The 24,523-nt window shown below is 48.1% G+C and overlaps 1 protein-coding gene across 1 annotated transcript in view; it reads right to left on the bottom strand.

Moving 5' to 3' along the window:
* Window positions 1-5,835: 5,835 nt before the first annotated feature.
* Window positions 5,836-24,523, bottom strand: part of LOC139055666 (neprilysin-1-like) — a 448,216-nt gene continuing 429,528 nt past the window's right edge. Inside the window, exons 18-20 of the mRNA XM_070533195.1 lie at window positions 11,194-11,292; window positions 10,696-10,772; window positions 5,836-6,060 (exon numbers count right to left, since the gene is read on the bottom strand). Of these exons, the coding sequence (XP_070389296.1) occupies window positions 5,949-6,060; window positions 10,696-10,772; window positions 11,194-11,292 (288 nt within the window). The 3' untranslated portion in view covers window positions 5,836-5,948. The remainder of the gene's footprint in view (window positions 6,061-10,695; window positions 10,773-11,193; window positions 11,293-24,523) is intronic.

Here is a 24,523-nt window from a genome sequence, read left to right as displayed (position 1 = left end):
TTTTCGACAGCAGTTTGTTCAAATTGGAACGGATTGTTCTGACTTAAAATCCATAGTTAAAGGTGTTCCTCAGGGTAGCATTCTTGGTCCGCTTCTTTTTAACATTTACGTCAATGACCTCACTAACCTCTCTACTAAACCTAAATATGTTTTGTATGCCGACGACGCTAGCATATTTCTGTTTGCTCCAGACTGCCATATCTTACACAATGACGCAACTTCTCTCCTTACCAAGTTTAAAACGTCGTCAATAGTAAACCATCTAAACATATATGTTAATAAGACGAAAGCTGTAATATTTAGACCTAAATCGAGGCAGCTAAATTCTCTTGTAAGCTTAAGTTATGGTGGCGCACCAATAGAAATCACAAATAATATTAAAATTCTGGGTGTTACATTTTCTCAGAGCATGCTATAGGATGGTCCCATTGATGCTGCTCTAAATAAATTAGCTCGAGCAGTCGGCATTATTTCCCATTACAGATCATATCTCCCGTATCAAGTAAAGATCCTGCTTTATAATTTCCTGTTTTACTGTCATCTTAATTACTGTTTCTTGGTCTGTGGAACAACCACGTATACAAATTTGCAAAAGATCTTTATAGTAAAAAAAAGGTTATCAGAATACTTTTTAATCTACCATACAACAGTCACTCGCAAGGTCCTTTCTCCAAAGCATACATAATACCAGTATTCAATCTTTACAATTATAAGCTAGCACTTGCATTCCAGCGCGAACTAAAATATCATCTTGAATCTCTGCATGAGTTATCATTACTGAAAAAGTGCACTGTGTTTTACCCTACTCGTCATAAAGAGGAGTGGATTGTACCAACTCCTAGAACCAATTACACAATGGAAAAATTATCCTTCACACTTCCAACTCTACTAAACAACTGTAAAAATCCGGGACTGACCTACTTAAAATATCTAAACGTGAATTACGACAGCTTTATTGCACACATTCTTAGTAACTCTACATGTATTCCTATAATGTCTATACTTAATCCTGTGTTTATTGTACAGCTTTATACCCTCTGTACTTATTGTATTGATTGTTGTTCTATTTTCTTTGTTTTTATTTTAATTTCATTTATGAAACGATCCTGTTATTTTTGGCTCTGGTAAATTGTGAAGAGATTATATGTGTACTTGTGTGTGTCTTTCCCTGCTTTGCTGTTGTTGCCCTGTAGGAGGAAGCTGTGGGCCTTTGTCAAGCTGCCGTTTACGAGCAACTTTTACCCACAACCTCCTCCATTATCCCGATGGAAATAAAGATTATTATTATATCTCAGCGGTTGTCCAATCACCTGTAAAAATTAAGCTTTTCGCAGATGGTTGCTTAATTTATTGTCCCGTAACATGCAGGGAAGATCAATTTAAAATCAACCAGTGCCTACAAAACTTAAGCTCGTGGTGTCAAAAATAGGGTATGGAAATTACTTTACAAAAACCACTTACACACATACACACAACAAAAAGAAAGGAAGTGATATCGTTCACATATAAAGTTGCTGATAATCTACTGGTAAAAGTATATAGTTTCAAATATTTGGGTATAACCATAAGAGATAAATTGAACTGGCGGGCCCATGTTGAAAATATTTGTCAATCAACATATCAGAAGTTGTGCTTCCCTGCAAAGAAAATTGCGCCAGGCGACGAAAGAAGTCAAATTGATTGCATACAAGACATATATCCGTCCGAGTCTAGAATACGCTGGTGCTGTGTGGAGCCCCCATTAAAAGGTTTTAAAACATCAACTAGAACGAATTCAGAGAATGTCAGTTCGCTTTATCTGCTCTAAATATAGACGACGTGACTCGGTAACTGAAATATTAAAAATATGTAACGTGGAACCACTGGAATCAAGAAGAAAGAAACAGCGATTGAAACTGCTTTTTGAAATACTACACGCAGACGTGAAAATAAACAAGGGTGATTATCTAATGCTCTTTCACAAAATGTTCCCACAAACAACGCGCAATACATTCGTGCAACCAATAATAGCTGGAACAGACTTAATCCGCTTTTCTTTCTTTCCTGACGCTATTTAACTGCGGAATGAATTACCGAATAATGTAGTACAAAAAATACTGTGAGTGACTTTGAGGTTGGTCTTGATAACTATTTCGCTCAAACTGTATAGCTTATTATTTATTCATTGCATGTAACTGTGTTTTTCTACAAATGTTCTATGTGTGACAAATGTTCTCCTACAAATGATCTTCAATGTTTGTTCTATGTACAATTCAATTACTGACCCTCCCTGTAACGACCCTCAAGTGAGGGTTAACAGTATGACTAAATAAATAGCTTTGGCTTTTTCATAAACTTTATCATCATTCAATTCTTTCTGACGATTTCTTTCAGTGCCCTGCAGTAATTTTTTTGCCATGACCACTAGTGCAGATGTGAAACCGGAGCGATATGTCACTCTCATCGTTTTGCTAATTCATTCATACCGCACACTATTGTAGAATGCTTGCTATCGCACGTAGGCACTGAAGGATACGCAGCAAAGTGCTGATACACACTGCCCGACCGAACTGATTTGTGATCCGCTGCTGTTGTGATCAGCTGCGGGGCTATGCACCCCGGCAGAGGGCGCAGGGTGGCTCTCAACAACGCTGCTTTTTGCCTTGCGTCCTCTCTCCTTTGTTGCTGATGTAACCTTGAGAGAGTTAATATATTGTATTGTATATTTGTTTACTTTTAACGCGTTTTGTTTTCACAGTTTCGTACATAACGAGATGTATTTTGCCGATGGCACGTTAATTTTTTCCACTGTTTCATTTTGTGAGCATCTTCATGTGGTGTATTTATAAGGCTTTTTCTGTATTACGCATGAAAAAGGAATCGAGTTAAAAAGCGAACATCACTTTCGATGGCACCGAAGGAATACATCGGTAGATCCGTTACTGTAGGAACGGTGCTCTGCAGAAAGTGTTGCGGTGAATTTTACTGTGAGCACAATGTATACAAAAACAATGCGCAGAAACCACCGTCAATGAATGTCAGTACAAGCGAATAGCCCGAACGAGCGAGCGAACGAAAGAACAAGAGAGAGCGAGTGAAATATTGTTGGCGAGAGAGCAAGATAACGAACGAACGTCTTCCTCGCACATCAGCAGTACTTACGACCGACCACTGACCTCTTAACAACCATACAAACAGCCGGAGACAGTAAGCTATTCGCTTTAATATTCGTGGGACACAACGGTATGGGCTCGGCTGGCTTGGGCGCATAGCTTGGTGTGATCACGCATGGTCAGACGCGCCAATCGTCTAACCACAATGATGCGGAACTGACAGCGTCCAAAATGAAAGACCCGCGAAATGCACAACGGAAACGCCCAGCTCACTGCTCTTCTGAGAGACGGAGTGACATATCGAGCAAGCGAGCCAGCGTGCGAAAGAACAACGGAAGAGAGGGCCGCGTCTGGCTCCGCGCGGCATGATTCGGTCGATAAACAGAAACGCGCAACGCCACACGACCCGCCGACGCGCACACCAAGCGCTCACACCGCGGTGCCAGGGTTGCCAGATTGGGCTATTCATAGCCAAATTGGGCTACATTTTATGCGGGTAGGCGTCGAAAATTCCGAATTGGCTACATGGCTATATTCGGGCTATTTTTGTCTCAAGGACTTCCGAGTCCAGAGGACCATGTCAATACCAGTCAATACCGGCAATATTCAGGAACGACTGTTTATGAAAACTCAAAGCTCACTGCTGCTACAAAGATACGCACGCAATCGCCAAGGCTGTGTTTTTAGGCAATGTCGGCGCTTGTAGGATGGCATTAAGTCCTGGCGGCCATGTTTATACATCATTCCAGCGCCAAGCACTCTTGTTATTGTTTCGGTTTCGGCGCCATGTGCTGCCGGTTCACGCGTGGTTCAGTAAGAAAAGCGGAACGGCTGACAGCTGTCGAGTACGTGTTCCGTGCTGGCAGCTGTACAGCAAACTATTATGTGGACTTACAGAACAACATAATTATTCGCACGCATGTCGTGGCACTTCATTTTCGGCCGTGGTCCTTCAATATTTATCAACGGTTCCTCGAAGACTATTGCTTCGTATTCCTGCAAAATACAGCGTTATTTATTTACCCAGCAGCTTTACGAAAAAATGGCGCAGCCAAAGACCTTGCCGAACTTGTTGACGTTCATTAACGCCACGTTCACCCTGTGCAGTCGAGCAAACGGTGCCGTTGACGCCGGGCAACTCGATCACCTCGATTAAAATTGTAGTAGATTGTTAGGCTAACTGGTTTTCCATATTTGAAGTAGTAACTTAGCGTGATAAAAACCACAGAGACAAGGTGGAAAAATACAAGCGCTACTCAACTGTTTAATTGAAGGATAGAATCGTACATCCGTGTATGCATACGGTGCAAAATAGAACAGGCACATGCACATCGAAGGCGGTTGCGCAAGAAGTCAAATTCGGCATCTAGTAATGTGACAGAAGGCTCAATTTTACACCTATCTCTATTGTACGTGATAAAGAAGGCCTCAAGTGCAAGCCTAGAAGAGGCGTTGCCACTCCTGCCCAGAATTGTGGTCTCCGAAAATCGATCGTCACAACCACACGCGGTAACATGAGCCCCCATATGTGCGACCTTATCCTCCTTTTTCTTTAGTTTTTGTGCACGTGCCTTTAAGCGGTCATTCACACAACGCTCGGTTGGTCCAATGTAGAGCTGCCCACAAGGGTGCAAGGGTCCAGGTCAATATATAACCTCTCTGGATCACTTAGCAAAGGGCTTCTCATGTCTCGTGCGGCAGCCCTGCCTGCTCTCACAGCAAACTCGAGATTACAGCTTTGAAAGCTTTTTGGATGCAGAAAAAACCAGAGGAATACCATGAAGGTTAGCAAGCGTTTTAAGGTTGTGTGAGAACTTGTGCACGTAATTACCTCCGTGTGTATTCCACATTCAGTCATTCAGCAGTGGAAGGCGTACTCTCCCTTCCACATCACTTCCTTCGGGTGATGCACGTTGCATATATTGTCTCCTGCATTAACTGCCTTTGTATATTTCCATAACCTCTCCGACCTTGTGGTCCTACAGCCTTAGGTCCAGCATGAACCGTAAATTCACTCTATGCACATAATGCTGAATCAATTTGACTGCTGTTTCTTTCCGTGCCAAATAGTTCTCTCACGCTTGGGCACCGGCCTCCTGGTCTCCCTCTTTTTTGTTTGACGGTTGACATGACTTGGCTCACGCCTGACCTTTATAGCTGTTATGTCTTGTATACAATATGTCTTTGCCCGCCACCGCTTTCCCATTTTGGATAGTTTCTTTATCAGCACTTAAGGCATTTCTTTTGAGTGCTTCATATGTCTCTATATACAGCTTTCTTCACGCACACGTCTTATTACGCTGTCTTCACGCACATGTTTCGCGGCACGCACCTAGTGCCCGAGTAGTCTGGTCGTCGAGACGGATGATTTCCGCTCGATAACAGTACATCTCGAAAAAGAAAGCCAGATAATGTGCTCAGATTTATCCGAATCAGCAGGTCACGAGCGGCAAGCATGCTTGTGCTCGAAGCGAGCGCGCATGTCCTTGGTCAAATTGATGCCGGTGCTCTGGAAAAAATGATAATGAAGACGATGGGCTTCTCTGCCTGACTTCGGGCCACTTGCAAATTCGCACGCATGCGGGAGAAATGCATTTGGCATTCTTTCCATTGTTTTCAAAAGAAAACATAGCACTAACCTGGAACAATGAGTAAATGGCAATGTATACGTACGCGCCAAACTTCAGCGAAACTCTTTCAGGCCGAAATGGGTCTCCGTAGATGCGGATCTGGGTAGGCACCGTTAGAAATGAGAAATAACTTTAATATGCATTTTTATACGTACACACGCACACAAAGTCAGAAAGACAGGTGGCACCATTCTTTCCTTATTTTTTCATGCTTGCACAACAAGTCTCACTCATGCTTCATCCAGATGGTGCACTTGCGGAGCGGATTCATGGGCGTGCCTGGGGCGCAGCCGAAGATCTTGCCGAACTTGTTGAAGTTCATCAATGCCACGTTCACCCTGCGTGGTCAAGGAAACGGTGCCGTTGACGCCATGCAACTCGATCACCTCGATCAAAATTGTATCCACTTGAAAGGCAAGGTCATGCATGGGCTGGCACCGGCCTTGAGGAAACAAACTTTTCCAAGTCAGTTCCCTCAAGGCCGGTGCCAGCCCATGCCTTACGCGTTGAAACCTGGTAGGTGGATTGAATCCCAGTGTTTATACAGGCGACGACTATGAAAGGCGCCGTAGTGGCTGCATTAGTTTTCACACAACTTGTTTGCTTTGCAGTGTGCACGGAAAGGCGAACCGTGCGGACGAGTGTTTTTCATAATGCCCCCGTCAAAATGCTGGCGACACAGCGGCGTATGAACCACCGTGCTCAGGAGAAGAACACCCTGGGTGAGATCTGGAGCATATCACAATTTACCACCGCACGTGTTGCCAGCTTCGTGCGGCACATTTTGTGTCACTGCTTGCAACACCTCACTGCTCAACCGCATCAGATATGGCCCGTAGCTTACTAACGCCTGCTGTGCAATCAAGAGGCAGCCCGGCACGACGAACATACAGGCGAAAGTGAAGAAGCCAGGGAACGGTGGCTCGTTTGTGTGTAAAGCGGCGAGTGATTGCTGCCGAACGCAATTCACATACTTTTTTGCTTGTGAGGAAAGAACTTGCTCGATGCCACCTTATCATTTCTTTCCCATAATATAGATGCAACAATGCCAACACCTAACGGGTGCGTTTATTGTAGCTCTTCAGTTAAGAGAACTGGAAAAGGTGCATAGTCAGCTAGACCACATTTCATCATCATCATCATCATCATCATCATCATCAGCATCGTCCTGGTTACGCCCACTGCAGGCAAAAGCCTCTCCCATACTTCTCCAACTACCCCGGTCATGTACTAGTTGTGGCCATGTTGTCCCTGCAAACTTCCTAATTTCATCCGCCCACCTAACTTTCTGCCGCCCCCTGCTACGCTTCCCTTCTCTTGGAATCCAGTCCGTAACCCTTATTGACCATAAGTTATTTTCCCTCCTCATTAAATGTCCTGCCCATGCCCATTTCTTTTTCTCGATTTCAACCAAGACTTCATTAAATCGCGTTTGTTCCCTCATCCAATCTGCGCTTTTCTTATCCCTTAACGTCACACTAATCATTCTTTCCATAGTTCGTTGCGTCGTCCTCAATTTAAGTAGAACCCTTTTCGTAAGCCTCCAGGTTTCTGTCCCGTACGTGAGTACTGGTAAGACACAGCTGTGATACACTTTTCTTTTGAGGGATAATGACAACCTGCTGTTCATGATCTGAGAATTCCTGCCAAACGCACCCCAGCCCATTCTCATCCTCCTGATTATTTCCGTCTCATGATCCGGATCCGCCGTCACTACCTGCCCAAAGTAGGTGTATTCCCTTACGACTTCCAGCACCTCGCTGCCTATTGTGAATTGCTGTTCTCTTCCGAGACTGTTAAACATTACTTTAGTTTTCTGCAGATTAATTTTTAGACCCACTCTTCTGCTTTGCCTCTCCAGGTCAGTGAGCATGCATTGCAATCGATCCCCTGATCCCCTGCTAATGAACAAGGCAATATCATTAGCGAATCGCAAGTTACTAAGGGATTCTACATTAACCTTCATACCCGATTCTTCCCAATCGAGGTCTCTGAATACCTCCTGTAAACATGCTGTGAATAGCATTGGAGAGATCGTATCTCCCTGCCTGACACCTTTCTTTATTGGGATTTTGTTGCTTGCTTTATGGAGGACTACGGTGGCTGTGGAGCCGCTATAGATATCTCTCAGTATTTTTACATACGGCTCGTCCACACCCAGATTCCGTAATGCCTCCATGACTGCCGGGTTTCGACGGAATCAAATGCTTTCTCGTAATCAATGAAAGCTATATATAAGGGTTGGTTATATTCCGCACATTTCTCTATCACCTGATTGATAGTGTGAATATGGTCTATTGTTGAGTAGCCTTTGCGAAATCCTGCCTGCTCCTTTGGGTGACAGAAGTCTAAGGTGTTCCTTATTCTATTTGCGATTACCTTAGTAAATACTTTGTAGGCAACGGACAGTAAGCTGATCGGTCTGTAATTTTTCAAGTTTTTGGCTTCCCCCTTACTTATGGAACAAGATTATGTTGGCGTTCTTCCAAGATTCCTGTAGTTTGAGGTCATGAGGCATTGGGCTCAGAAGGTGGGAAGTTTTTCTAGAACAATCTGCCCACCATACTTCAACAAATCTGCTGTTACCTGATCCTCCTCAGCTGCCTCGCCCCTTTGCATAGCTCCCAAGGCTTTCTTTACTCCTTCCGGCGTTACTTGTGGGATTTCAAATTCCTCTAGACTATTCTTTCTTGCATTATCGTCGTGGGTGCCACTGGTACTGTGTAGACTTCTATAGAACTCTTCAGCCACTTGATCTATCTCATTCATATTAGTAATGATATTGCCGGCTTTGTCTCTTAAGGCATACATCTGATTCTTGCCTATTGCTAGTTTCTTCTTCACTGTTTTTAGGCTTCCTCCGTTCCTGAGAGCATGTTCATTTTGTATCCATATTATACTTCCTTATGTCAGCTGTCTTACGCTTGTTGATTAACTTGGAAAGGTCAGCCAGTTCAATTCTAGCTGTAGGGTTAGAGGCTTTCATACATTGGCGTTGCTTGATCAGATCTTTCGTCTCCTGCGATAGCTTACTGGTACCCTGTCTAATGGAGTTACCACCGACTTCTATTGCACACTCCTTAATGATGCCCGTAAGATTGTCGTTCATTGCTTCAACACTAAGGTCCTCGTTCTGAGTTAAAGCCGAATATCGGTTCTGTAGCTGGATCCGGAATTCCTCTATTTTCCCTCTTGCCGCTTACTCATTGATCCGCTTCTTATGTACCAATTTCTTCCGTTCCCTCTTCAAGTCTAGGCTAATTCGTGTTCTTACCATCCTATGGTCACTGCAGCGCACCTTGCCAAGCACGTCCACATCATTTAGGATGCCAGGGTCAGCGCAGGGTATAAAATCTATTTCATTTCTAGTCTCGCCATTCGGGCTCCTTCACGTCCACTTTCGGCTATCCCGCTTGCGGAAGAAGGTATTCATTATCCGCAAATTATTCTGTTCCGCAAAGTCTACTAATAACCGCTGCTATTCCTAGTGCCTATGCCATATTCCCCCACTGCCTTGTCTCCAGCCTGCTTCTTGGCTACCTTGGCATTGAGGTCGCTCATCACTATGGTGTATATTGTTTTCACTCTACCCATCGCCGATTCTACGTATTCATAGAAGCTTTCGACTTCCTGGTCCTGGTGATCATGACTGGATGTAGGGGCCTAGACCTGTATAGCCTTCAATTTGTACCTCTTATTAAGTTTCACAGCAAGACCTGCCACCCTCTCGTTAAAGCTACAGAGTTCCTGTATGTTAGCAGCTATATCTTTATTAATCCGGAATCCGGCTCCTAGTTCTCGTCTCTCCGCTAAGCTCCGGTAGCACAGGATGTGCCCGCTTTGTAGCACTGTGTATGCATTTGTCGTCCTCCTAACTTCATTCAGCCCTATTATTTCTCATTTACTGCCCTCTAATTCCTCCAATACCACTGCTAGACTCGCCTCACTAAACAACGTTCTCGCGTTAAACGTTGCCAGGTTCAGATTCCAATGGCGGCCTTGTTCGGATCCAGGTATTCTTAGCACCCTCTGCTGCGTAACACCTCTGGCCGCCGCCGTGGTCAGTTGCTTCGCAGTCGCTGGGGAGTTGCTTCGCAGTCGCCGTATTCATCTAGGAGGTTTTGGCGAAGTACTGCACCAGGGTGGCCAATCCTGCTCTGGTGAGGGAGTGCGTTACCGGTTCTAGTTACCGGGATTAGGCCACACTCCAGGGCTGTTTATGCACTTTTATCAACACGCGGATTTTTTTTAATCCAGTGGAAAATTGCGCAGCACCGGGATTCGAACCACGGTCCTCTTGCGTGCGAGGCGGATACTCTACCTCTACGCCACCGCTGCACCTGCCACCACATTTCACATTTCACCACATTTCACATTTCAGGAGCCGCCTAAAGAAGGTTTTGACAACCTCTATTGCCGCTCCAAGTCTGCAAAAGCTGCCGCACGGTCGGAGAGTCTAGTAGGGTGAGAAACGTCGTGTTTGACTTAGAAATTATCAAATGCATATAAAGGGAGCACTGAGACATGTATCTTGCCTCCAACTTTATTTTTCTGTTTCTTTTAGTGGAGTGCCTTTCCAGTAACCATACTATGAGGCCTGTACTCCTGGAACGCGACACAAATTGTGGATCATACCACAATTTATTATGGCTAATTCAAAATGGGCACCATCTGGAGGGCGGCTTCATGAAATGCAGTGTACGGACACGCACTCCAACGCAGGTGCCGAAAATCGTCAGGGGTTGGTAAAATGTAAATGTACCGAACGCCTGTGTGATTATTAGTGGCTTAAGGAGGGTTACCAAGTAGTTATTTGTTTTGCAAAGTACGCAAGTAAACGACTATTTGCACAAATTCCTAGCGCGTGCAGATGTATACAAGCGGACACGTGCCACTGGATTTAGAACACGCACGCGATATTAAAAAATACAAATGGAAACACTTGACCATAAATAGCAGTGGGGTACACTGACCGAAATCTAGCGGGGCTGATCCTTCCTTCCAGGACCATGTCCCGGATCGCCGTCTTGTCCAAGTTCTCGCAAAGGCCCTGTCCAAAGCAAGGAATCACAAAAGGAGTCGCTCGCGGAACACACTAACATCTGAAACACCTTTAACAAACTGCCATAAGAAAAAAAAGTGATGCTAAGAATCAAACAGCTATACATCTAAGCTTGCTACGTCTGGCATAGGAAGCGGTTAAGTACGTGAAGCCGGGAGTAATCGCGTCTGCTGCGAGCGGTCAACTTTAAAAACTCGTAGTTTGCGTGCATGCGCTAACGTGTCGAGATCTGGCGCCACATTTTGACACAGAACCCACTTAGCGGGTCAGATGTAGTTTGGTCCAAGGCCCTGGACTGGCTAGGTCACGCATTGTAGACATTCAAAGCTCTAGAAGAGGTGCGATCTTGATTTGAGGAAGTAGGTTCGGCTCATGCAGAAACAAGTGACGCGCAATGAATAATCCGCACCAGTGCGAAGGAGAGGAAGAAGACCTGGTTGAAAGCCGTCCCGTCTATGTGGTGGATGGTGTGCTCCTTGAGAGAGCTGGCATGAGCCTCGCGGTAAGCCTGCGTCCACAGATAAGGCAAGGCCATAGCGCCTGTACAACAGAAACTACAGACCTTTGCACAAGCTTACTAGAGCAAAACAATACATGTGATCGTTTGACGAGAATAACGAACTATAGGGCAGACATCAAAGCTAAATTCCTAGGATTGCGCCCTGAATGAGTATCCGGGATTTACGAACTTTCTCTTTCGTTTTCCTGTCAGCTATTTTCTTGTAGCTTTGCGGTTTTGCACTGTAACTATGTGGTACAACTAAGCTTCAGTAATGTCTTATATACATATTGCTTTGCATGACCTTTTGCGCAACCTGTTACCATAATTGCACCCGCAGATGAGTAAAATTTATATTTAAATAATAATAATACTAATAATAATAACAATAATATATACGTAAGTAATAAAGCAGCAATACCTGGGAGAAAATTTTACTCGCAAGCTTGTGGCATCATGTTGCTCGACAGCGAGTGCGAGGTTTTTTCCACGCATAAATTTTTATCTGGAGTTTTACATGCTCAAATGACGATGTGATCAGTGGTGGACTCCGCAAAAATGTCGGCTACCCTGCTTTCTCTGACGAGCACCCATTACACGGAAGCTTTTACATTTCATTCACATGGACATGCGGCCGCCGAGATTTGACCCCGTTGCCTCTGGCTGAGGAGCACAACGCGAAAGCCACCGCGCCACCCCCGCAGCTCAATGTACTATTGCACTGCACGATATGAAACTATTACACAACGCTATGGCAAAGTGTCAGATACTCTAAGCCGTTGGATGAACCGAGCAGATTTGTTTAGGTGAATACAAAACTAGGATAGAGTAACAATTAACGCTTTTTTAGCGATTACTGGTTTTGCTGAGTGCTGAATTATTTACTCGTTTTAATCAATGATTTTTTTATTATTCATTTACTGAACCGAAGCCGCATATCTGCATTACGGCGTTCGGCACGCCTAATGGCGGGAGATAAAGGGTTCGGTTCTCGCATGCGGCAGTTTATCTTTAAGCCAATTTTCATTTACCTTATTAATTTTACATTTCAATTAAAGCTCAATAATAAAGTTCCCCTACGCTTTCCTTGACTTCATTGCGTGTCATTGGTTGTGACTAACAAAAATGACTGATGGCTTACCCTGTCCTCAATCTATTGGATATTCATTGATAAAATTATCCGTTTTCCGTAACGATCCCCGAACTCAGCGCACAACGAAAGCCGGAGGCATCGCCCATCACGTGATGCTTACCGCCTAGTTTTGTCAGTGCGTTACCGCCTGTATGGACTTCTTGTCTCAAGAAGCTCACCTGCGGGCGAACTACTTGCGGTACTGGCCACTGATCTCAATACAATAGCAAAAATGAGTGGTACTGATGTCCCCACCCTCCCCTGTGCCAGCACGGAACAGAGAAGGGGGCGTGGCGCATAGCCGAGCAAGCGTGAAAGTTTTTTCAACATAATGCACTTTTCTACACCTTAAAACTACAGATGAACGTGAGTTTGCGCTAGATACGTTATACCTAGAATGGCATAATGAGCTCTTTCAAATGCGACCATTACTGCTCGGATGATACTGCGGAGGAAACGCCTCTGCGAACGCCGCACGCGGGGCTCAATTTACCGACGATCGCGATATGCGTGGCACGACAACGGTGGCTACTGCGCACACGACAACACATACTACTGCGATAGCAGTTATATGGATGCTTCAGACACAATTCTGTCGTCGCCGTCGCCGTGATGTTCTGCATAACATACAAGGGCAAAAGCACCATCGCCACGCACCCTACTCTGTGTGCGCGAGTGAAAGCTTGCGAGAGGAACCGACAATCGCAGCCGAATTTCGCCCGCACGAAAGGGAGGAAAGCGGGGAGGAAGCGCACCGCCTTCTGCTGTGGGCAAGGTGCCCAACGTTGCGAGGCACCGGGGCGAGGGCAGAGAGGGGTCCGGCGTTCTACTGCGGCTGCAACTACGCATGTGGCGCCTGCGCGTGGTCGCGCGGCCGTATCTTGAGAGCGATCTGGATTGGTGCAGAGTCTAGGTGCGTCGACGCCTCGTAGCGTTGTGCTTGCTTTATGTTCTCGGCCCTGAGTTTGTGTTGAAACGAAAGACGACACGAATGTGACTTAGCTCCCTGCTGCTGCCGCGCTTTCTCACGCCAGCGTTTCGACAGCATGTGTCCGCGGTCATCGAGTGTGACGTGTTCATGTTTGATGTGCACGCTGACACCATGCTTGTTAATTTAGTTAGCGAGCAAATGTCTACAAGTTGATACTGGCGATAAAAGTACCGTCCTTTCTTCGCATGGCAGTCTGCTAATTTGCTACTGCGAACGATGGTTTGCCTTTCTCGCGAAACTGTGGCTTTTTGTATATTGACAGGCGCACTTGTTTATCTTTCTCGGGTGACCGCATTTCAGCGTCTAACAAATGTTATCACTCAGCGCCGGGCGCGCCTGCATGTATCAGAAATTTGTCGAACATTATCAATGGTTCTATCCGCTGTCTGTTGTCACCGAACCTTCCGTAATCTGATTGCATGTATGCTTGACGCGAATTGTGTAGTACTTTCTGGAAGACGCGCTGGCACTTGCGAATAATCTGGACCCTTCGATGATTTATGTGTAAAAGCCGACGCGGTTGACCTGCAGCTCAGATTTTCGATGATCGCTGACTGTGTTCGCCGCTACAATTGTGCTTTGTGTGTAGCCTGTTTTTCTGGGCACAGGCTCGCGCAAGAAAGGGTTAGTTTCGAGATTCGCAGTCCCGCTGCTGTATTCTTAACCGTCACTACCACGTGACATCTGGCGGAGGTGAGGCAAGTGTGGAGGTTTGACATCATCGAGGAGTTGACTAATACCAGCTGCAAAGCATCACATAATAACCGAAGAGCACGCTCGAGCACTCCGCCAGAGCCTTTACGGAGTTTCGACGCGAGAACATGAAGCTATAAGGCAGCCAGTTGAAGAATTGCGGAGCGACGACATTATCCAGCCGTCGAAAAGCCCGTGGGCATCTCCTGTGGTGTTACTGAAAAAAAAAGAATGGAACCTTACGTTTCTGCGTCGATTATCGTCGACCGAACAAGATCACGAAGGATGCACACCCCCCTCCCTCAGGTAGACGAGGCATTGGGTCGGCTCTGCGACGCTAAATACTTCTCATCGATGGATCTCAAGGCTAGCTACTGGCAAATTGTTGTAGACGAAGGGATCGCGAAAAGACCGCCTTGACCATGCCAGACTGCCTTTATGAGTTCAAAGTCATGTCATTCGGACTGCTCGGCGCCTGCAACTTTCCAGGGCGTGATGAACACGCTGCTAGCAGGTTTGAAGTGGCAGATCTATCTCGCCTACTTAGATGACGCCGTCGTCTTCACAGGGAATTTCGACGATCACCGTAGGCGGCTTGCGACAGTACTTGATACCATCAGGTCATCAGGGCTCACTCTGAAGCCGGGAAAGTGCCGCTTCGCTTACGATGAGCTTGCGTTCACGATACGGTAGGCAGTGCGTGAATTCATTGGAACGTGTGCCTACCACAGGTGCTTTATCGAATACTTTTCACACATCGCTGAGCCACTGACATATCTAAATAAATGTGATGTGGAGTTCAAGTGGGAAACTCCGAAAGCCGACGCATTTCAAGAACTCAAACGACGCATGCAGTGGCCACCAGTATCAGCGCACTTCGGCGAAGACACCGATTTGGAAATCCGCACTGACGCCAGAAGCCCATAGGCCAATGACGTCTGAGATCCGCGATTTGATCGGACAAACGTATTAGGAGTATATATTGGTGACGAACTGTATTCCGGATAGCCTGTTGCTGTATTTAGTCGCTGCTGCAGTCGCCGTGGCGAAGGCCTCTGATATCGTTCCGCTGGTTGACAGGACCAAATCCTGTACAACAAAAAGAACACGCATGTTCACCGACCTGCTCCCAACGCTATCACCGTACCCACTGGAAACGCCTTGTTGCGGTGCTGTCTTTATAGGTGCTCTTTCAGATGACGTCTGAGACCCGCGACTTCATAGGAGAAACGTAGGAGTATTGGTGACGAAGTTTATTCCGGTTAGCCTGTTGCTGTATTTCGTCGCTGCAGCAGTCGCCGTGGCGAAAGGCTCTGATACCGGTACGCTGGTTGATGGGACCAAAGCCTGTACAACAAAAAGAACACGCACGTTCCTCGACCTGCGCCAAACGCTTTCACCGTGCTCACTGGAAACGCCTTGTTGCGGTGTGGTCATAATAGGTGCTCTATCAGATGACGTCTAAACCCGCGACTTGATAGTAGAAACGTAGGAGTACTGGTGAGGAAGTGTATTCCGGTTAGCATGTTGCTGTATTTTGTCGCTGCTGCAGTCGGCGTGGCGAAGGGCTGTGATACTGTTCCGCTGGTTGACAGGACCAAAGAGCCTGTACAACAAAAAGAAGCGCATCTTCATCGACCTGCATACATCACTCTCGCCACCCACTGTTTACCCTCTAGAACATGACTAAGGCTACCCGAAAGGTGTCAGCAAATTATTAATCGCATTTGCCTTCTGCAACGTCGCTAAATTTACCTAAAAGGTGTCAAGTACTTATTAGCGGTATTTGCCATCTTGAACATCACTAAGCTTACCTAAAAGGCGTCGAGAAATTATCATTCGTATTTGCCATCTAGAACATCACTAATTCACCTAAAGGTGTCAAGAAATTATTAATCGCATTAGCCATTTTTAGAACATCACTAAGGTTGCCTGAAAGGCGTCTAGAAATTACGAATTCCATTTGACATCTAGAACGTCACTAAGGTTACCTGAAAGGCGCCAAGAAATTAATTGCATTTGCCATGTACTACATACTATAAGGTTGCCTGAAAGCGTCAAGAAATTATTAATCGCGTGTGCCATCTATAACATTACTAAGGTTACGTAAAAGGTGTCAAGAAATTATTAATCGCATTTGCCATCTACAGCATCACTAAGGCTACCTGGCACTGGTCACTGGTCAGCGCGATGGCACTGGTCATATCGCTCTTTTTGTATATGCTGCGAGGCTAAAATAAACGAGATCGGGCGACTTGACCTGCCATGTGAGCGCGATTGAGGATTTCACGAGCGTACGCAGTTGTAACATGTGGCACCGAAGGGACAATGGAGTCAAACGGCAATGTGGGGTCGCAACCATACAAAAGATAAAAGGGTGAATACCCTGTGGTGTCATGTCGGGACCAGTTATACGCGAACGTCACGTAAGCCAGCGTGACGTCCCAGTCGCAGTGATCTCTGTGAGTGTTCGGTTGAGACGTTCTGTAAAACCGTTCGTTTGTGCGTGGTAGGCGGTGGACAGCTTGTGCTCAGTGGCACAAAAGTGGAGGAGGTCGTCCACAGCTCGAGACAAGAACGAGCGGCCGCTGTCTGTAAGCAACTCTCGAGGTGCACCGCGGTGGATAACGACGCTGTGGAGGAGAAAATCGGTAATGTCTGTTGCGCAACTAGTCGGCAACGCCTTTGTTATCGCGTAGCGTGTCGCGTAATCAGTAGCGACAGCGATCCACTTATTCCCTCTAGTCGTCGTCGGAAAAGGACCAAGCAGGTCAAGGCCTACGCGAAAGAACGGTTCAGAGGGAACTTCAATTGGATGGAGTCGTCCGACAGGTGGCAGGGGAGGTTTCTTCCGGTGCTGACACAATTCGCAAGTTGCGACATAACGACGCACGGAGCGGTAGAGACCCGGCCAGAAGAACCGGCGTCGTACGCGGTCATATGTACGCAAAATGCCAGGATGTCCCGCCGTCGGTGCATCGTGAAGTTGTTCTAGAGTGACGGATCACAGATGACGAGGAAGGACAAGGAGTCACTCAGGGCCGTCAGGATTAATATTGCGGCGGTAGAGGATGCCGTCGTGCAGAACGAACATGCGGAACGTGGCATCAGTGCTGCCAGAGTGAACTTCGGCGATGATGGGCTGTAAGGATCCGTCGCGTTGTTGTTCAACGTGCATGTCGGTCATGTCAGTAAAAGCCATCACGCAGGTCACCCGATCATGTGCAGCAGGATCAGAGGGATCCACGCGATGACGAGAGAGGCAGTCAGCGTTCTTGTGCAGACGTCCAGACTTACAGTCGACAACAAAGAAAATTTCTGGAGCCGCAAAGCCCAGCGACCAAGCCGTCCAGTCGGGTTCTGGAGGGAAGACATCCAGCAGAGTGCGTGGTGGTCTTACTGTAACGAGTGAAAACGTGCGGCCGTAAAAATATGGCCGGAACTTGGCGACAGCGCAAACTAAAGCCAAGCACTTCCGCTCGCTGATGGAGTAATTTATCTCGGCAGGGGACAGCAGGCGGCTGGCGTAGGCTATCGCGCACTCGGTATACCATACTGCTGTTGGGCGAGAGCAGCGCCGATGCCATGGCTGCTTGCGCCAGTGTGGACTTCGGTCGGTGCAGATGGATTAAAGAGGGCAAGTATGGGAAAGTTGGTCGGAAATCCAATGAGAGCGGCGAACGCGTGAGCCTGCTCCGGGCCCCATGAAAATGGCGTGTTCTTTAGAATATCTGTCAAGGGCCGAACAACGTCGGCGAAGTTTTTGACGAAACGGCCAAACTAAGAACTCAGGCCGACGAAGCAGCGCACGTCAGAAGCAGAACGTGGCACAAGAAAACTGCGCACGGCGCGAACATTTTCCGCATCTGTTTGGACACCGCATGCGTCAACGAGGTGCATCAACACGGTAAATGTGACGGCGCACGAACTCACGCATCGCGGAGTTCAGTTCGAGGCCGGCTTTTCGAAAGACCGCAAGAATGGCAGTGAGTCGGGTAAGATAGCTGCCTAACGTGGGAGAAAAAACAGTAACGTCGTCAATTAACAGAGACAGGTGGTTGGTTTGTAGCCTTGCAGAAGAGAGTCCATCATGCTGTAATGAAGAAAGGAAGAAATGACATCCCGATCGTCATCAAGAGCGGAGGGCACGAGATCGGCGCTCGAACACCACCATCTTGTTCTCCCGACCTACTGTTCTGAGCTACCGCCTGTTTGTTGGACTCGTCCAATAAACCTCCTTACATTTGGTGGATCGTGCTGGATACGCACATCGCCGACACCCTGGAACTCCGATCCCGTACGTTGCACTCGACCATGCAAGCTGACGCTGCCCAACCGCCGCCATCTCTCCCGGCCGCCGTTTGCCCCAGCCCGGTTCGCCAGCGAGACCCCCCGGTATTTTCGGGTACGGAAGACCAGGACGTCGAGGACTGGCTGTCGGCCTACGAAAAAATTAGTGGACCCAACAAGTGGGATGACGCTACTAAGCTAAGTACCGCGAACTTTTATCTGGCTGGAGTGGCGAAGCTTTGGTATACGAACCATGAATCGCAATTTGAGAACTGGTCCGCTTTCAAAGAGGCAATATCTGCCGTTTTTGGTCGCCCTGCCGTGCGGAAGTTACGCGCCGAGCAACGGCTGCGCACACGGGCACAGGAACCAAACGAAACTTTTACCGCCTATATTGAGGACATAATCGATCTCTGCAGGCGCGTCGATGCTTCAATGAGCGAAAGTGCCAAAATACAGCATATTATGAAGGGTGTCGACGACGATATCTTTCAAATGCTTCTTGCGAAGTCTTCTGGCAGAGTGTCTGAAGTGGTAACTCTGTGCCACAGCTATGACGAATTGAGAAGGCAGCGGGCTTTCACCCGACGTTCATCTCACACATCAGTCAACCACTCGTTGCACTGGACATCGTGCCTGACCAGTCACACCTTCTCGCACAAATGAAAGAATTTGTGCGTTGTCTCTCCTGCCGTTTGCTCAGCGTCAGGAGCTCTCACAGCAGCAGCAACTGCAGCGACCAATCCGGTTGGCTCCCGTACTTCGACACGTCATCCAAGAACAGATTTCTGAGGCCATACCGGTGCCCATTCACCAGCAACCTGTCGCCGCGCCTCTCAGTTACGCTGACGTAGTAAAGCGGCAGCAGGTTCAACAGCCCTCACCGTCCCATGGTGTGTCGTATGCTGCAGGTTCGATTCAGCCGTCCGTGACATGGGCTGCTCCCATCACTGCGAATACCTGGGGAACGCGCGACAACCGGTCGATCTGTTTTGCATGTGGTGGCCCTGGTCATATCGCCCGATTCTGCCACCGTAGCGCGCCAGGATACTCAGACGCCCATTCGCAGAACTACATGGATCGTCCCCGCTCTCGTTATGAGAGTCCGGGTCCGCAAACAAGCACGTCTTCACGTGACTATCCACAAGCCACGTCTCGTCGCTCACCTTCATCCCGTCGCCGATCCTTGTCGCCGATCCTTGTCGCCCATGCGTCGTCGACCAGCCCCTGAAAATGAAGGAAACTAGCCCCCGCAGTTCGTGAGGCAAGCACTGCGCTGTCGAAATGCTCAAGTCCTCGAACTTTGCCATCGAATATTGTCGAAGTTTTTGTGGAAGGCACCCGTGCATATGCTCTTGTCGATACCAGTGCTGCCGTTTCTGTTATAGACGCCACATTTTGCCGCAAGCTTCGGAAGGTGACCACGCCTCTTGAGATGATGCCCTTACGTACAGAGAATGGAGACCCTGTTCGGCCTATAGCTGCCTGCACTGCTCGACTTATTATCGCTAAAGAGCACTACACTGTCGAGTTTATCGTCCTTTCATCCTGCTCGCACGACATCATACTTGGCTGGGACTTTGTATCGCATAATCACGCCATTATTGATTGTTCCAGATCTGAACTTGAGCTCTTCCCTTTGTGTGACCAGTCCTACAACCCCGTTCATCAAGCCGCACACAAACTAGTCGTAACAGAAGACACAGAAATTCCGCCGACAGCAGCTGTTTGTCTCCCCATGTTCTGCAACAGCATATGTGATGAAGCTGCATTCTTTGAACCATCACGCCTCCTTCTAAGTCGGAAGCTACTTCTTCTGCCTTATTCGACCCTCTCTATTTCGAATGGAACAAGCGCTCTCTGCCTCACGAATCCTCTTCCGTATCCCATCAAACTGCTTAAAAGTGAATCCCTTGGATGCGTGCAACCCATTGATATTGGCCAAATTTTTTCCGTGCAGAAAGATTCAGCTCGACGCGACCTCGACGTCGTCAGTGCCCTTAATCTTTCTGATGTACCAGCTGCCGACCTATTCGATTCGTCGATCGCAGACGGACTGTCACCATTTGAACGCTCTGCTCTTCTCCAGCTGCTCTACCAGTTCCGCGACTCTTTCGATGTTGCCCAACGTGCCCTTGGCCGAACTTCTACCATTGTTCACTACATCGACACTGGCTCCAACTCGCCAGTGCAACAACGCCCTTACCGTGTCTCCACCGCAGAACGTCAAGTTATTACCGACCAGGTTGACGACATGCTTAAACGCGACGTTATTCGCCCTTCACAAAGTCCATGGGCATCACCTGGGGTTCTCGTTAAAAACGAAGGATGGATGAATTCGCTTCTGCGTGGATTACCGGCGCCTAAACAAGGTCACTCGAAAAGACGTGTACTTGTTACTCAGAATTGACGATGCCCTTGATTGCCTACAAGGTGCCGAGTTTTTTTCATCGTTAGATTTGCGTTCCGGGTATTGGCAGGTGCCTTTAGCAGAGGCCGCCCATTCAAAGACAACGTTCGTCACGCCTGACGGTCTATATGAATTCAATGTCATGCCCTTCGGCCCCTGAAATGCGCCTGCCACCTTCGAGTGCATGATGGACTCGCTTCTGCGGGGTTTGAAGTGGCACATATGTCTCTGCTACCTCGACGACATTGTTGTATTTGCGCCAGATTTCGCAACCCATCTGGAACGCCTCAACCATGTCCTGACGTGTCTGAAGACCGCTCAGCTGCAACTAAATCTAAAGAAGTGCCGCTTTGCAGCGCGAAAACTTACAATTTTCGGTCACGTCGTATCAAAAGACGGTGTGCTTCCGGACCCGGCTAAACAACGTGCCGTGACGGAATTCCCAAAACCGACGACTCTAAAGCAGTTACGAAGCTTCATAGGGTTATGCTCCTACTTTCGTCGGTTTGTGCGCAACTTCGCCTCTATAATTGCGCCTTTGACCCAACTTTTAAGCAGCGCCTCCAATCTTTCGCCTTCTCCAAGCCTTCTCCACCCTTCGCCGTCTCCTGACGTCACCACCTATACTGCGCCACTACGACCCTACCGCCGCAACTGAGGTGCACACAGACACCAGTGGTGTAGGCCTCGGTGCTGCTCTCGCACAACGAAAGCCTGGGTTCGCAGAGTATGTCGTCGCATACGCCAGCAGAACGCTCACCAAGGCTGAGTCAAACTATAGCGTCACCGAGAAAGAATGCTTGGCAATAGTCTGGGTGCTTGCCAAGTTCCGCCCTTACTTACATGGCCGGACGTTTGATGTAGTGACAGACCATCATGCATTATGTTGGTTGTCTTCGTTGAAGGATCCGTCAGGTCGCCTTGCCCGCTGGGCTCTTCCACTTCAAGAGTTTACATCCGCGTTATATATAGTTCATCAGCATCGGCAAGCATGCCGATGCTGATGCACTGTCGCGGTCACCACTATTCACCGAAACTGCGTCCATATCCACTATAGACCACCCATTGTCAGCTCTTGACGTCGCCACCGTCTCCTCTGCACAGCGCCACGATCCCTGGATCGCTTCGCTTCTTGAAGTTTTATCCGAGGGACCCGCCCTTTCGGTCATTCGAACACTGCGACGCCAAGCTTCGCACTTCAGCATCCGTGATGGCCTCTTGTACAGGCGCAACTACTCGCCAGATGGTAGGAAGTGGCTCCTAGTTATCTCCAGAACGCTGCGCTCTACAATCTGCGCGTCCTTTCACTCCGACCCGCAGTGTGCTCACGGTGGTGTCTTCAAGACCTATGAACGCTTACGCAAAAGGTACTACTGGCGCGGAATGTTTCGCTTTGTCCGCAAGTTCATTCGCGGCTGCCACGAGTGTCAGCGACGAAAAAAACCACCGCATCCTGCCGCAGCTTCATTACAGCCCCTTCCATGCCCAGACCGCCCATTCGACCACGTTGGTATCGACCTTTATGGACCTTTACCTTTGGCCACGGCGGGAAACCGATGGGCTATCATTTCTGTCAACCACCTTACACGATAGGCCGAAACCGCTGCTCTCCCCACCGCGATAGCACAGGACGTCGCCTCTTTCATTCTCAAGCGTTTTGTGCTTCGACACGGTCCTCCTCGCGAACCCCTCAGTGACCGTGGCCGTGTATTTCTCTCTGATTTAATCCAAGCACTTCTCCACCAGTGCAACATTGTACATTGGACGTGTACTGCTTACCACCCTCAGACAAACGATCTTACTGAGCGGTTTAATCGGACACTGGGCGACATGCTTGCGACACATGTTCCATCTGATTAATCAAACTGGGACCTGGTTCTTCCATTTGCGACATACGCGTATAACACCGCTACGCATGTCACAACCGGGTATTCCCACTTCTTCCTTCTGTACGGTCGCCAGCCGACGCACACTATCGACACGTTGCTGCCATACGCACCAGATGCCTCAGAGTGCACGCCCGTGTCAGAAGCCGCCCGTTACGCTGAAGATTGCCGACAACTAGCCAAGCGTTTTACTACAGCCGACCAACAACGCCAGAAAAACGCCCGCGATGATGACCACTCTCCTGCCGCAACATTCGCTCCTGGAGCACTTGTGTGGCTGCTTGTACCACCCTGCGCCCCTGGCTTGTCGTCCAAACTTCTCTTAAATTATGATGGTCCCTACCGCGTCGTCGAGCGTACTTTGCCCATAAACTACGTCATTGAACCTCTTACCCTGGAAGGCGACCGTCGTCGACGTGGACGTGATGTTGTTCACGTAGACAGCCTCAAGCCGTACTTCGACCCTCTTGTCCCCACCTGTTACATCGCCAGGATGGCTGCACTTTTCTCGACGGGGGCAATTGTAATGAAGAAAGGAAGAAATGACATCCCGATCGTCATCAATAGCGGAGGGCACGAGATCGGCGCTCGAACACCATCTTGTTCTCCCGACCTACTGCTCTGAGCTACCGCCTGTTTGTTGGACTCGTCCAATGAACCTCCTTACAATACGTTCAAATTGCGCAGGAGCATTGCATAGGCCAAAGCGCATGACTTTGAACTGATTTAAGCCTTCTGGCTTGATGAAGGCCGTCTTCTCACGGTCCAGTTCATCAACTGAGATCTGCCAGTAGCCGGATGGAAGATCAATGGACGAAAAGTATTCAGCTCCGTGCAAGCAGTCCAAAACGTCATCGATGCGTGGTAGTGGGTAGACGTCTTTGCGCGTGATCTTGTTTAAGTGGAGATAATCGACGCAAAAACGCCAGGTACCATTTTTCTTTTTCACCCGGACGACAGGCGAAACCGAAAGACTGGCTGATGGCAATGATCCCTTTGCGGAGCATTTTGTCCACTTCTGATTGGATGATTCGACATTCAGCATGCGATACACGATAGAGACGCTGACGAACAGGACTCGCATCTACAGTATTTATACGGTGCTGAACAACATATGTTTGGCCTAAAGGTCTCGCGCCGAAATCAAAGATGTCACTGTACGATTCAAGCAGGAGACGTACGTCCGTGGCCTGTGCAGAGGTGAAGTCAGGTGCAATAATTTTCGCGACGTCATCCGTTAAGGAACCAGGGCTTTGAGCTGCAATTGGCGCTAATAAACTACTCGCGGCATTCAGACTCTCAATGTCATAATCGGAACCACTAGAAACACTAGCCAAGAACATGAGGGCCGGCATCACTTGAGGGCACAGGCTGAAACTCAGGAGTGGTAGAACGACGTCGTTATTAGTAACCGTGACCAGCGTATGCAGAACACCAACGTTCCGGTTCAAAAGCACGTCGATGAAGGGGCGAAGCACATATTCACCATCAGGAACCTGTGGCTTGGCGGTCAAAGTGACGTAATTAACTGCCTCGGGTGACACACGCACATCGTGAAGCGAGCACAAGTGCGGTTGGGCGGTGCTCGGAGCATCGGCGAGTTGAGGCAGTTCCAACTGAAGAACGCCGGTCGCGCAGTCGATGAGAGAAGAATGAGTCCAAAAAGTCCAATCCAAGGATAACGTCATGAGGGCGGTTGTCGATCACAGCAAAGAGAAAAGAAGTAGGGTGGCCGGCTATATTTAAACGTGCAGTACACGTTCCAAGAACAACCAGCACGCCGCCGTCGGCCACACGAAGTACTCGGGCAGCTGCTGGGGTGAGTACTTTTAAACATC

The sequence above is a fragment of the Dermacentor albipictus genome, chromosome 2 (genome assembly GCF_038994185.2).
Source record: "Dermacentor albipictus isolate Rhodes 1998 colony chromosome 2, USDA_Dalb.pri_finalv2, whole genome shotgun sequence".
NCBI classification, from domain to species: domain Eukaryota; kingdom Metazoa; phylum Arthropoda; class Arachnida; order Ixodida; family Ixodidae; genus Dermacentor; species Dermacentor albipictus.
Note: the sequence above shows the minus strand (reverse complement) of the source record. Positions and strands in the feature narration are given on the sequence as shown.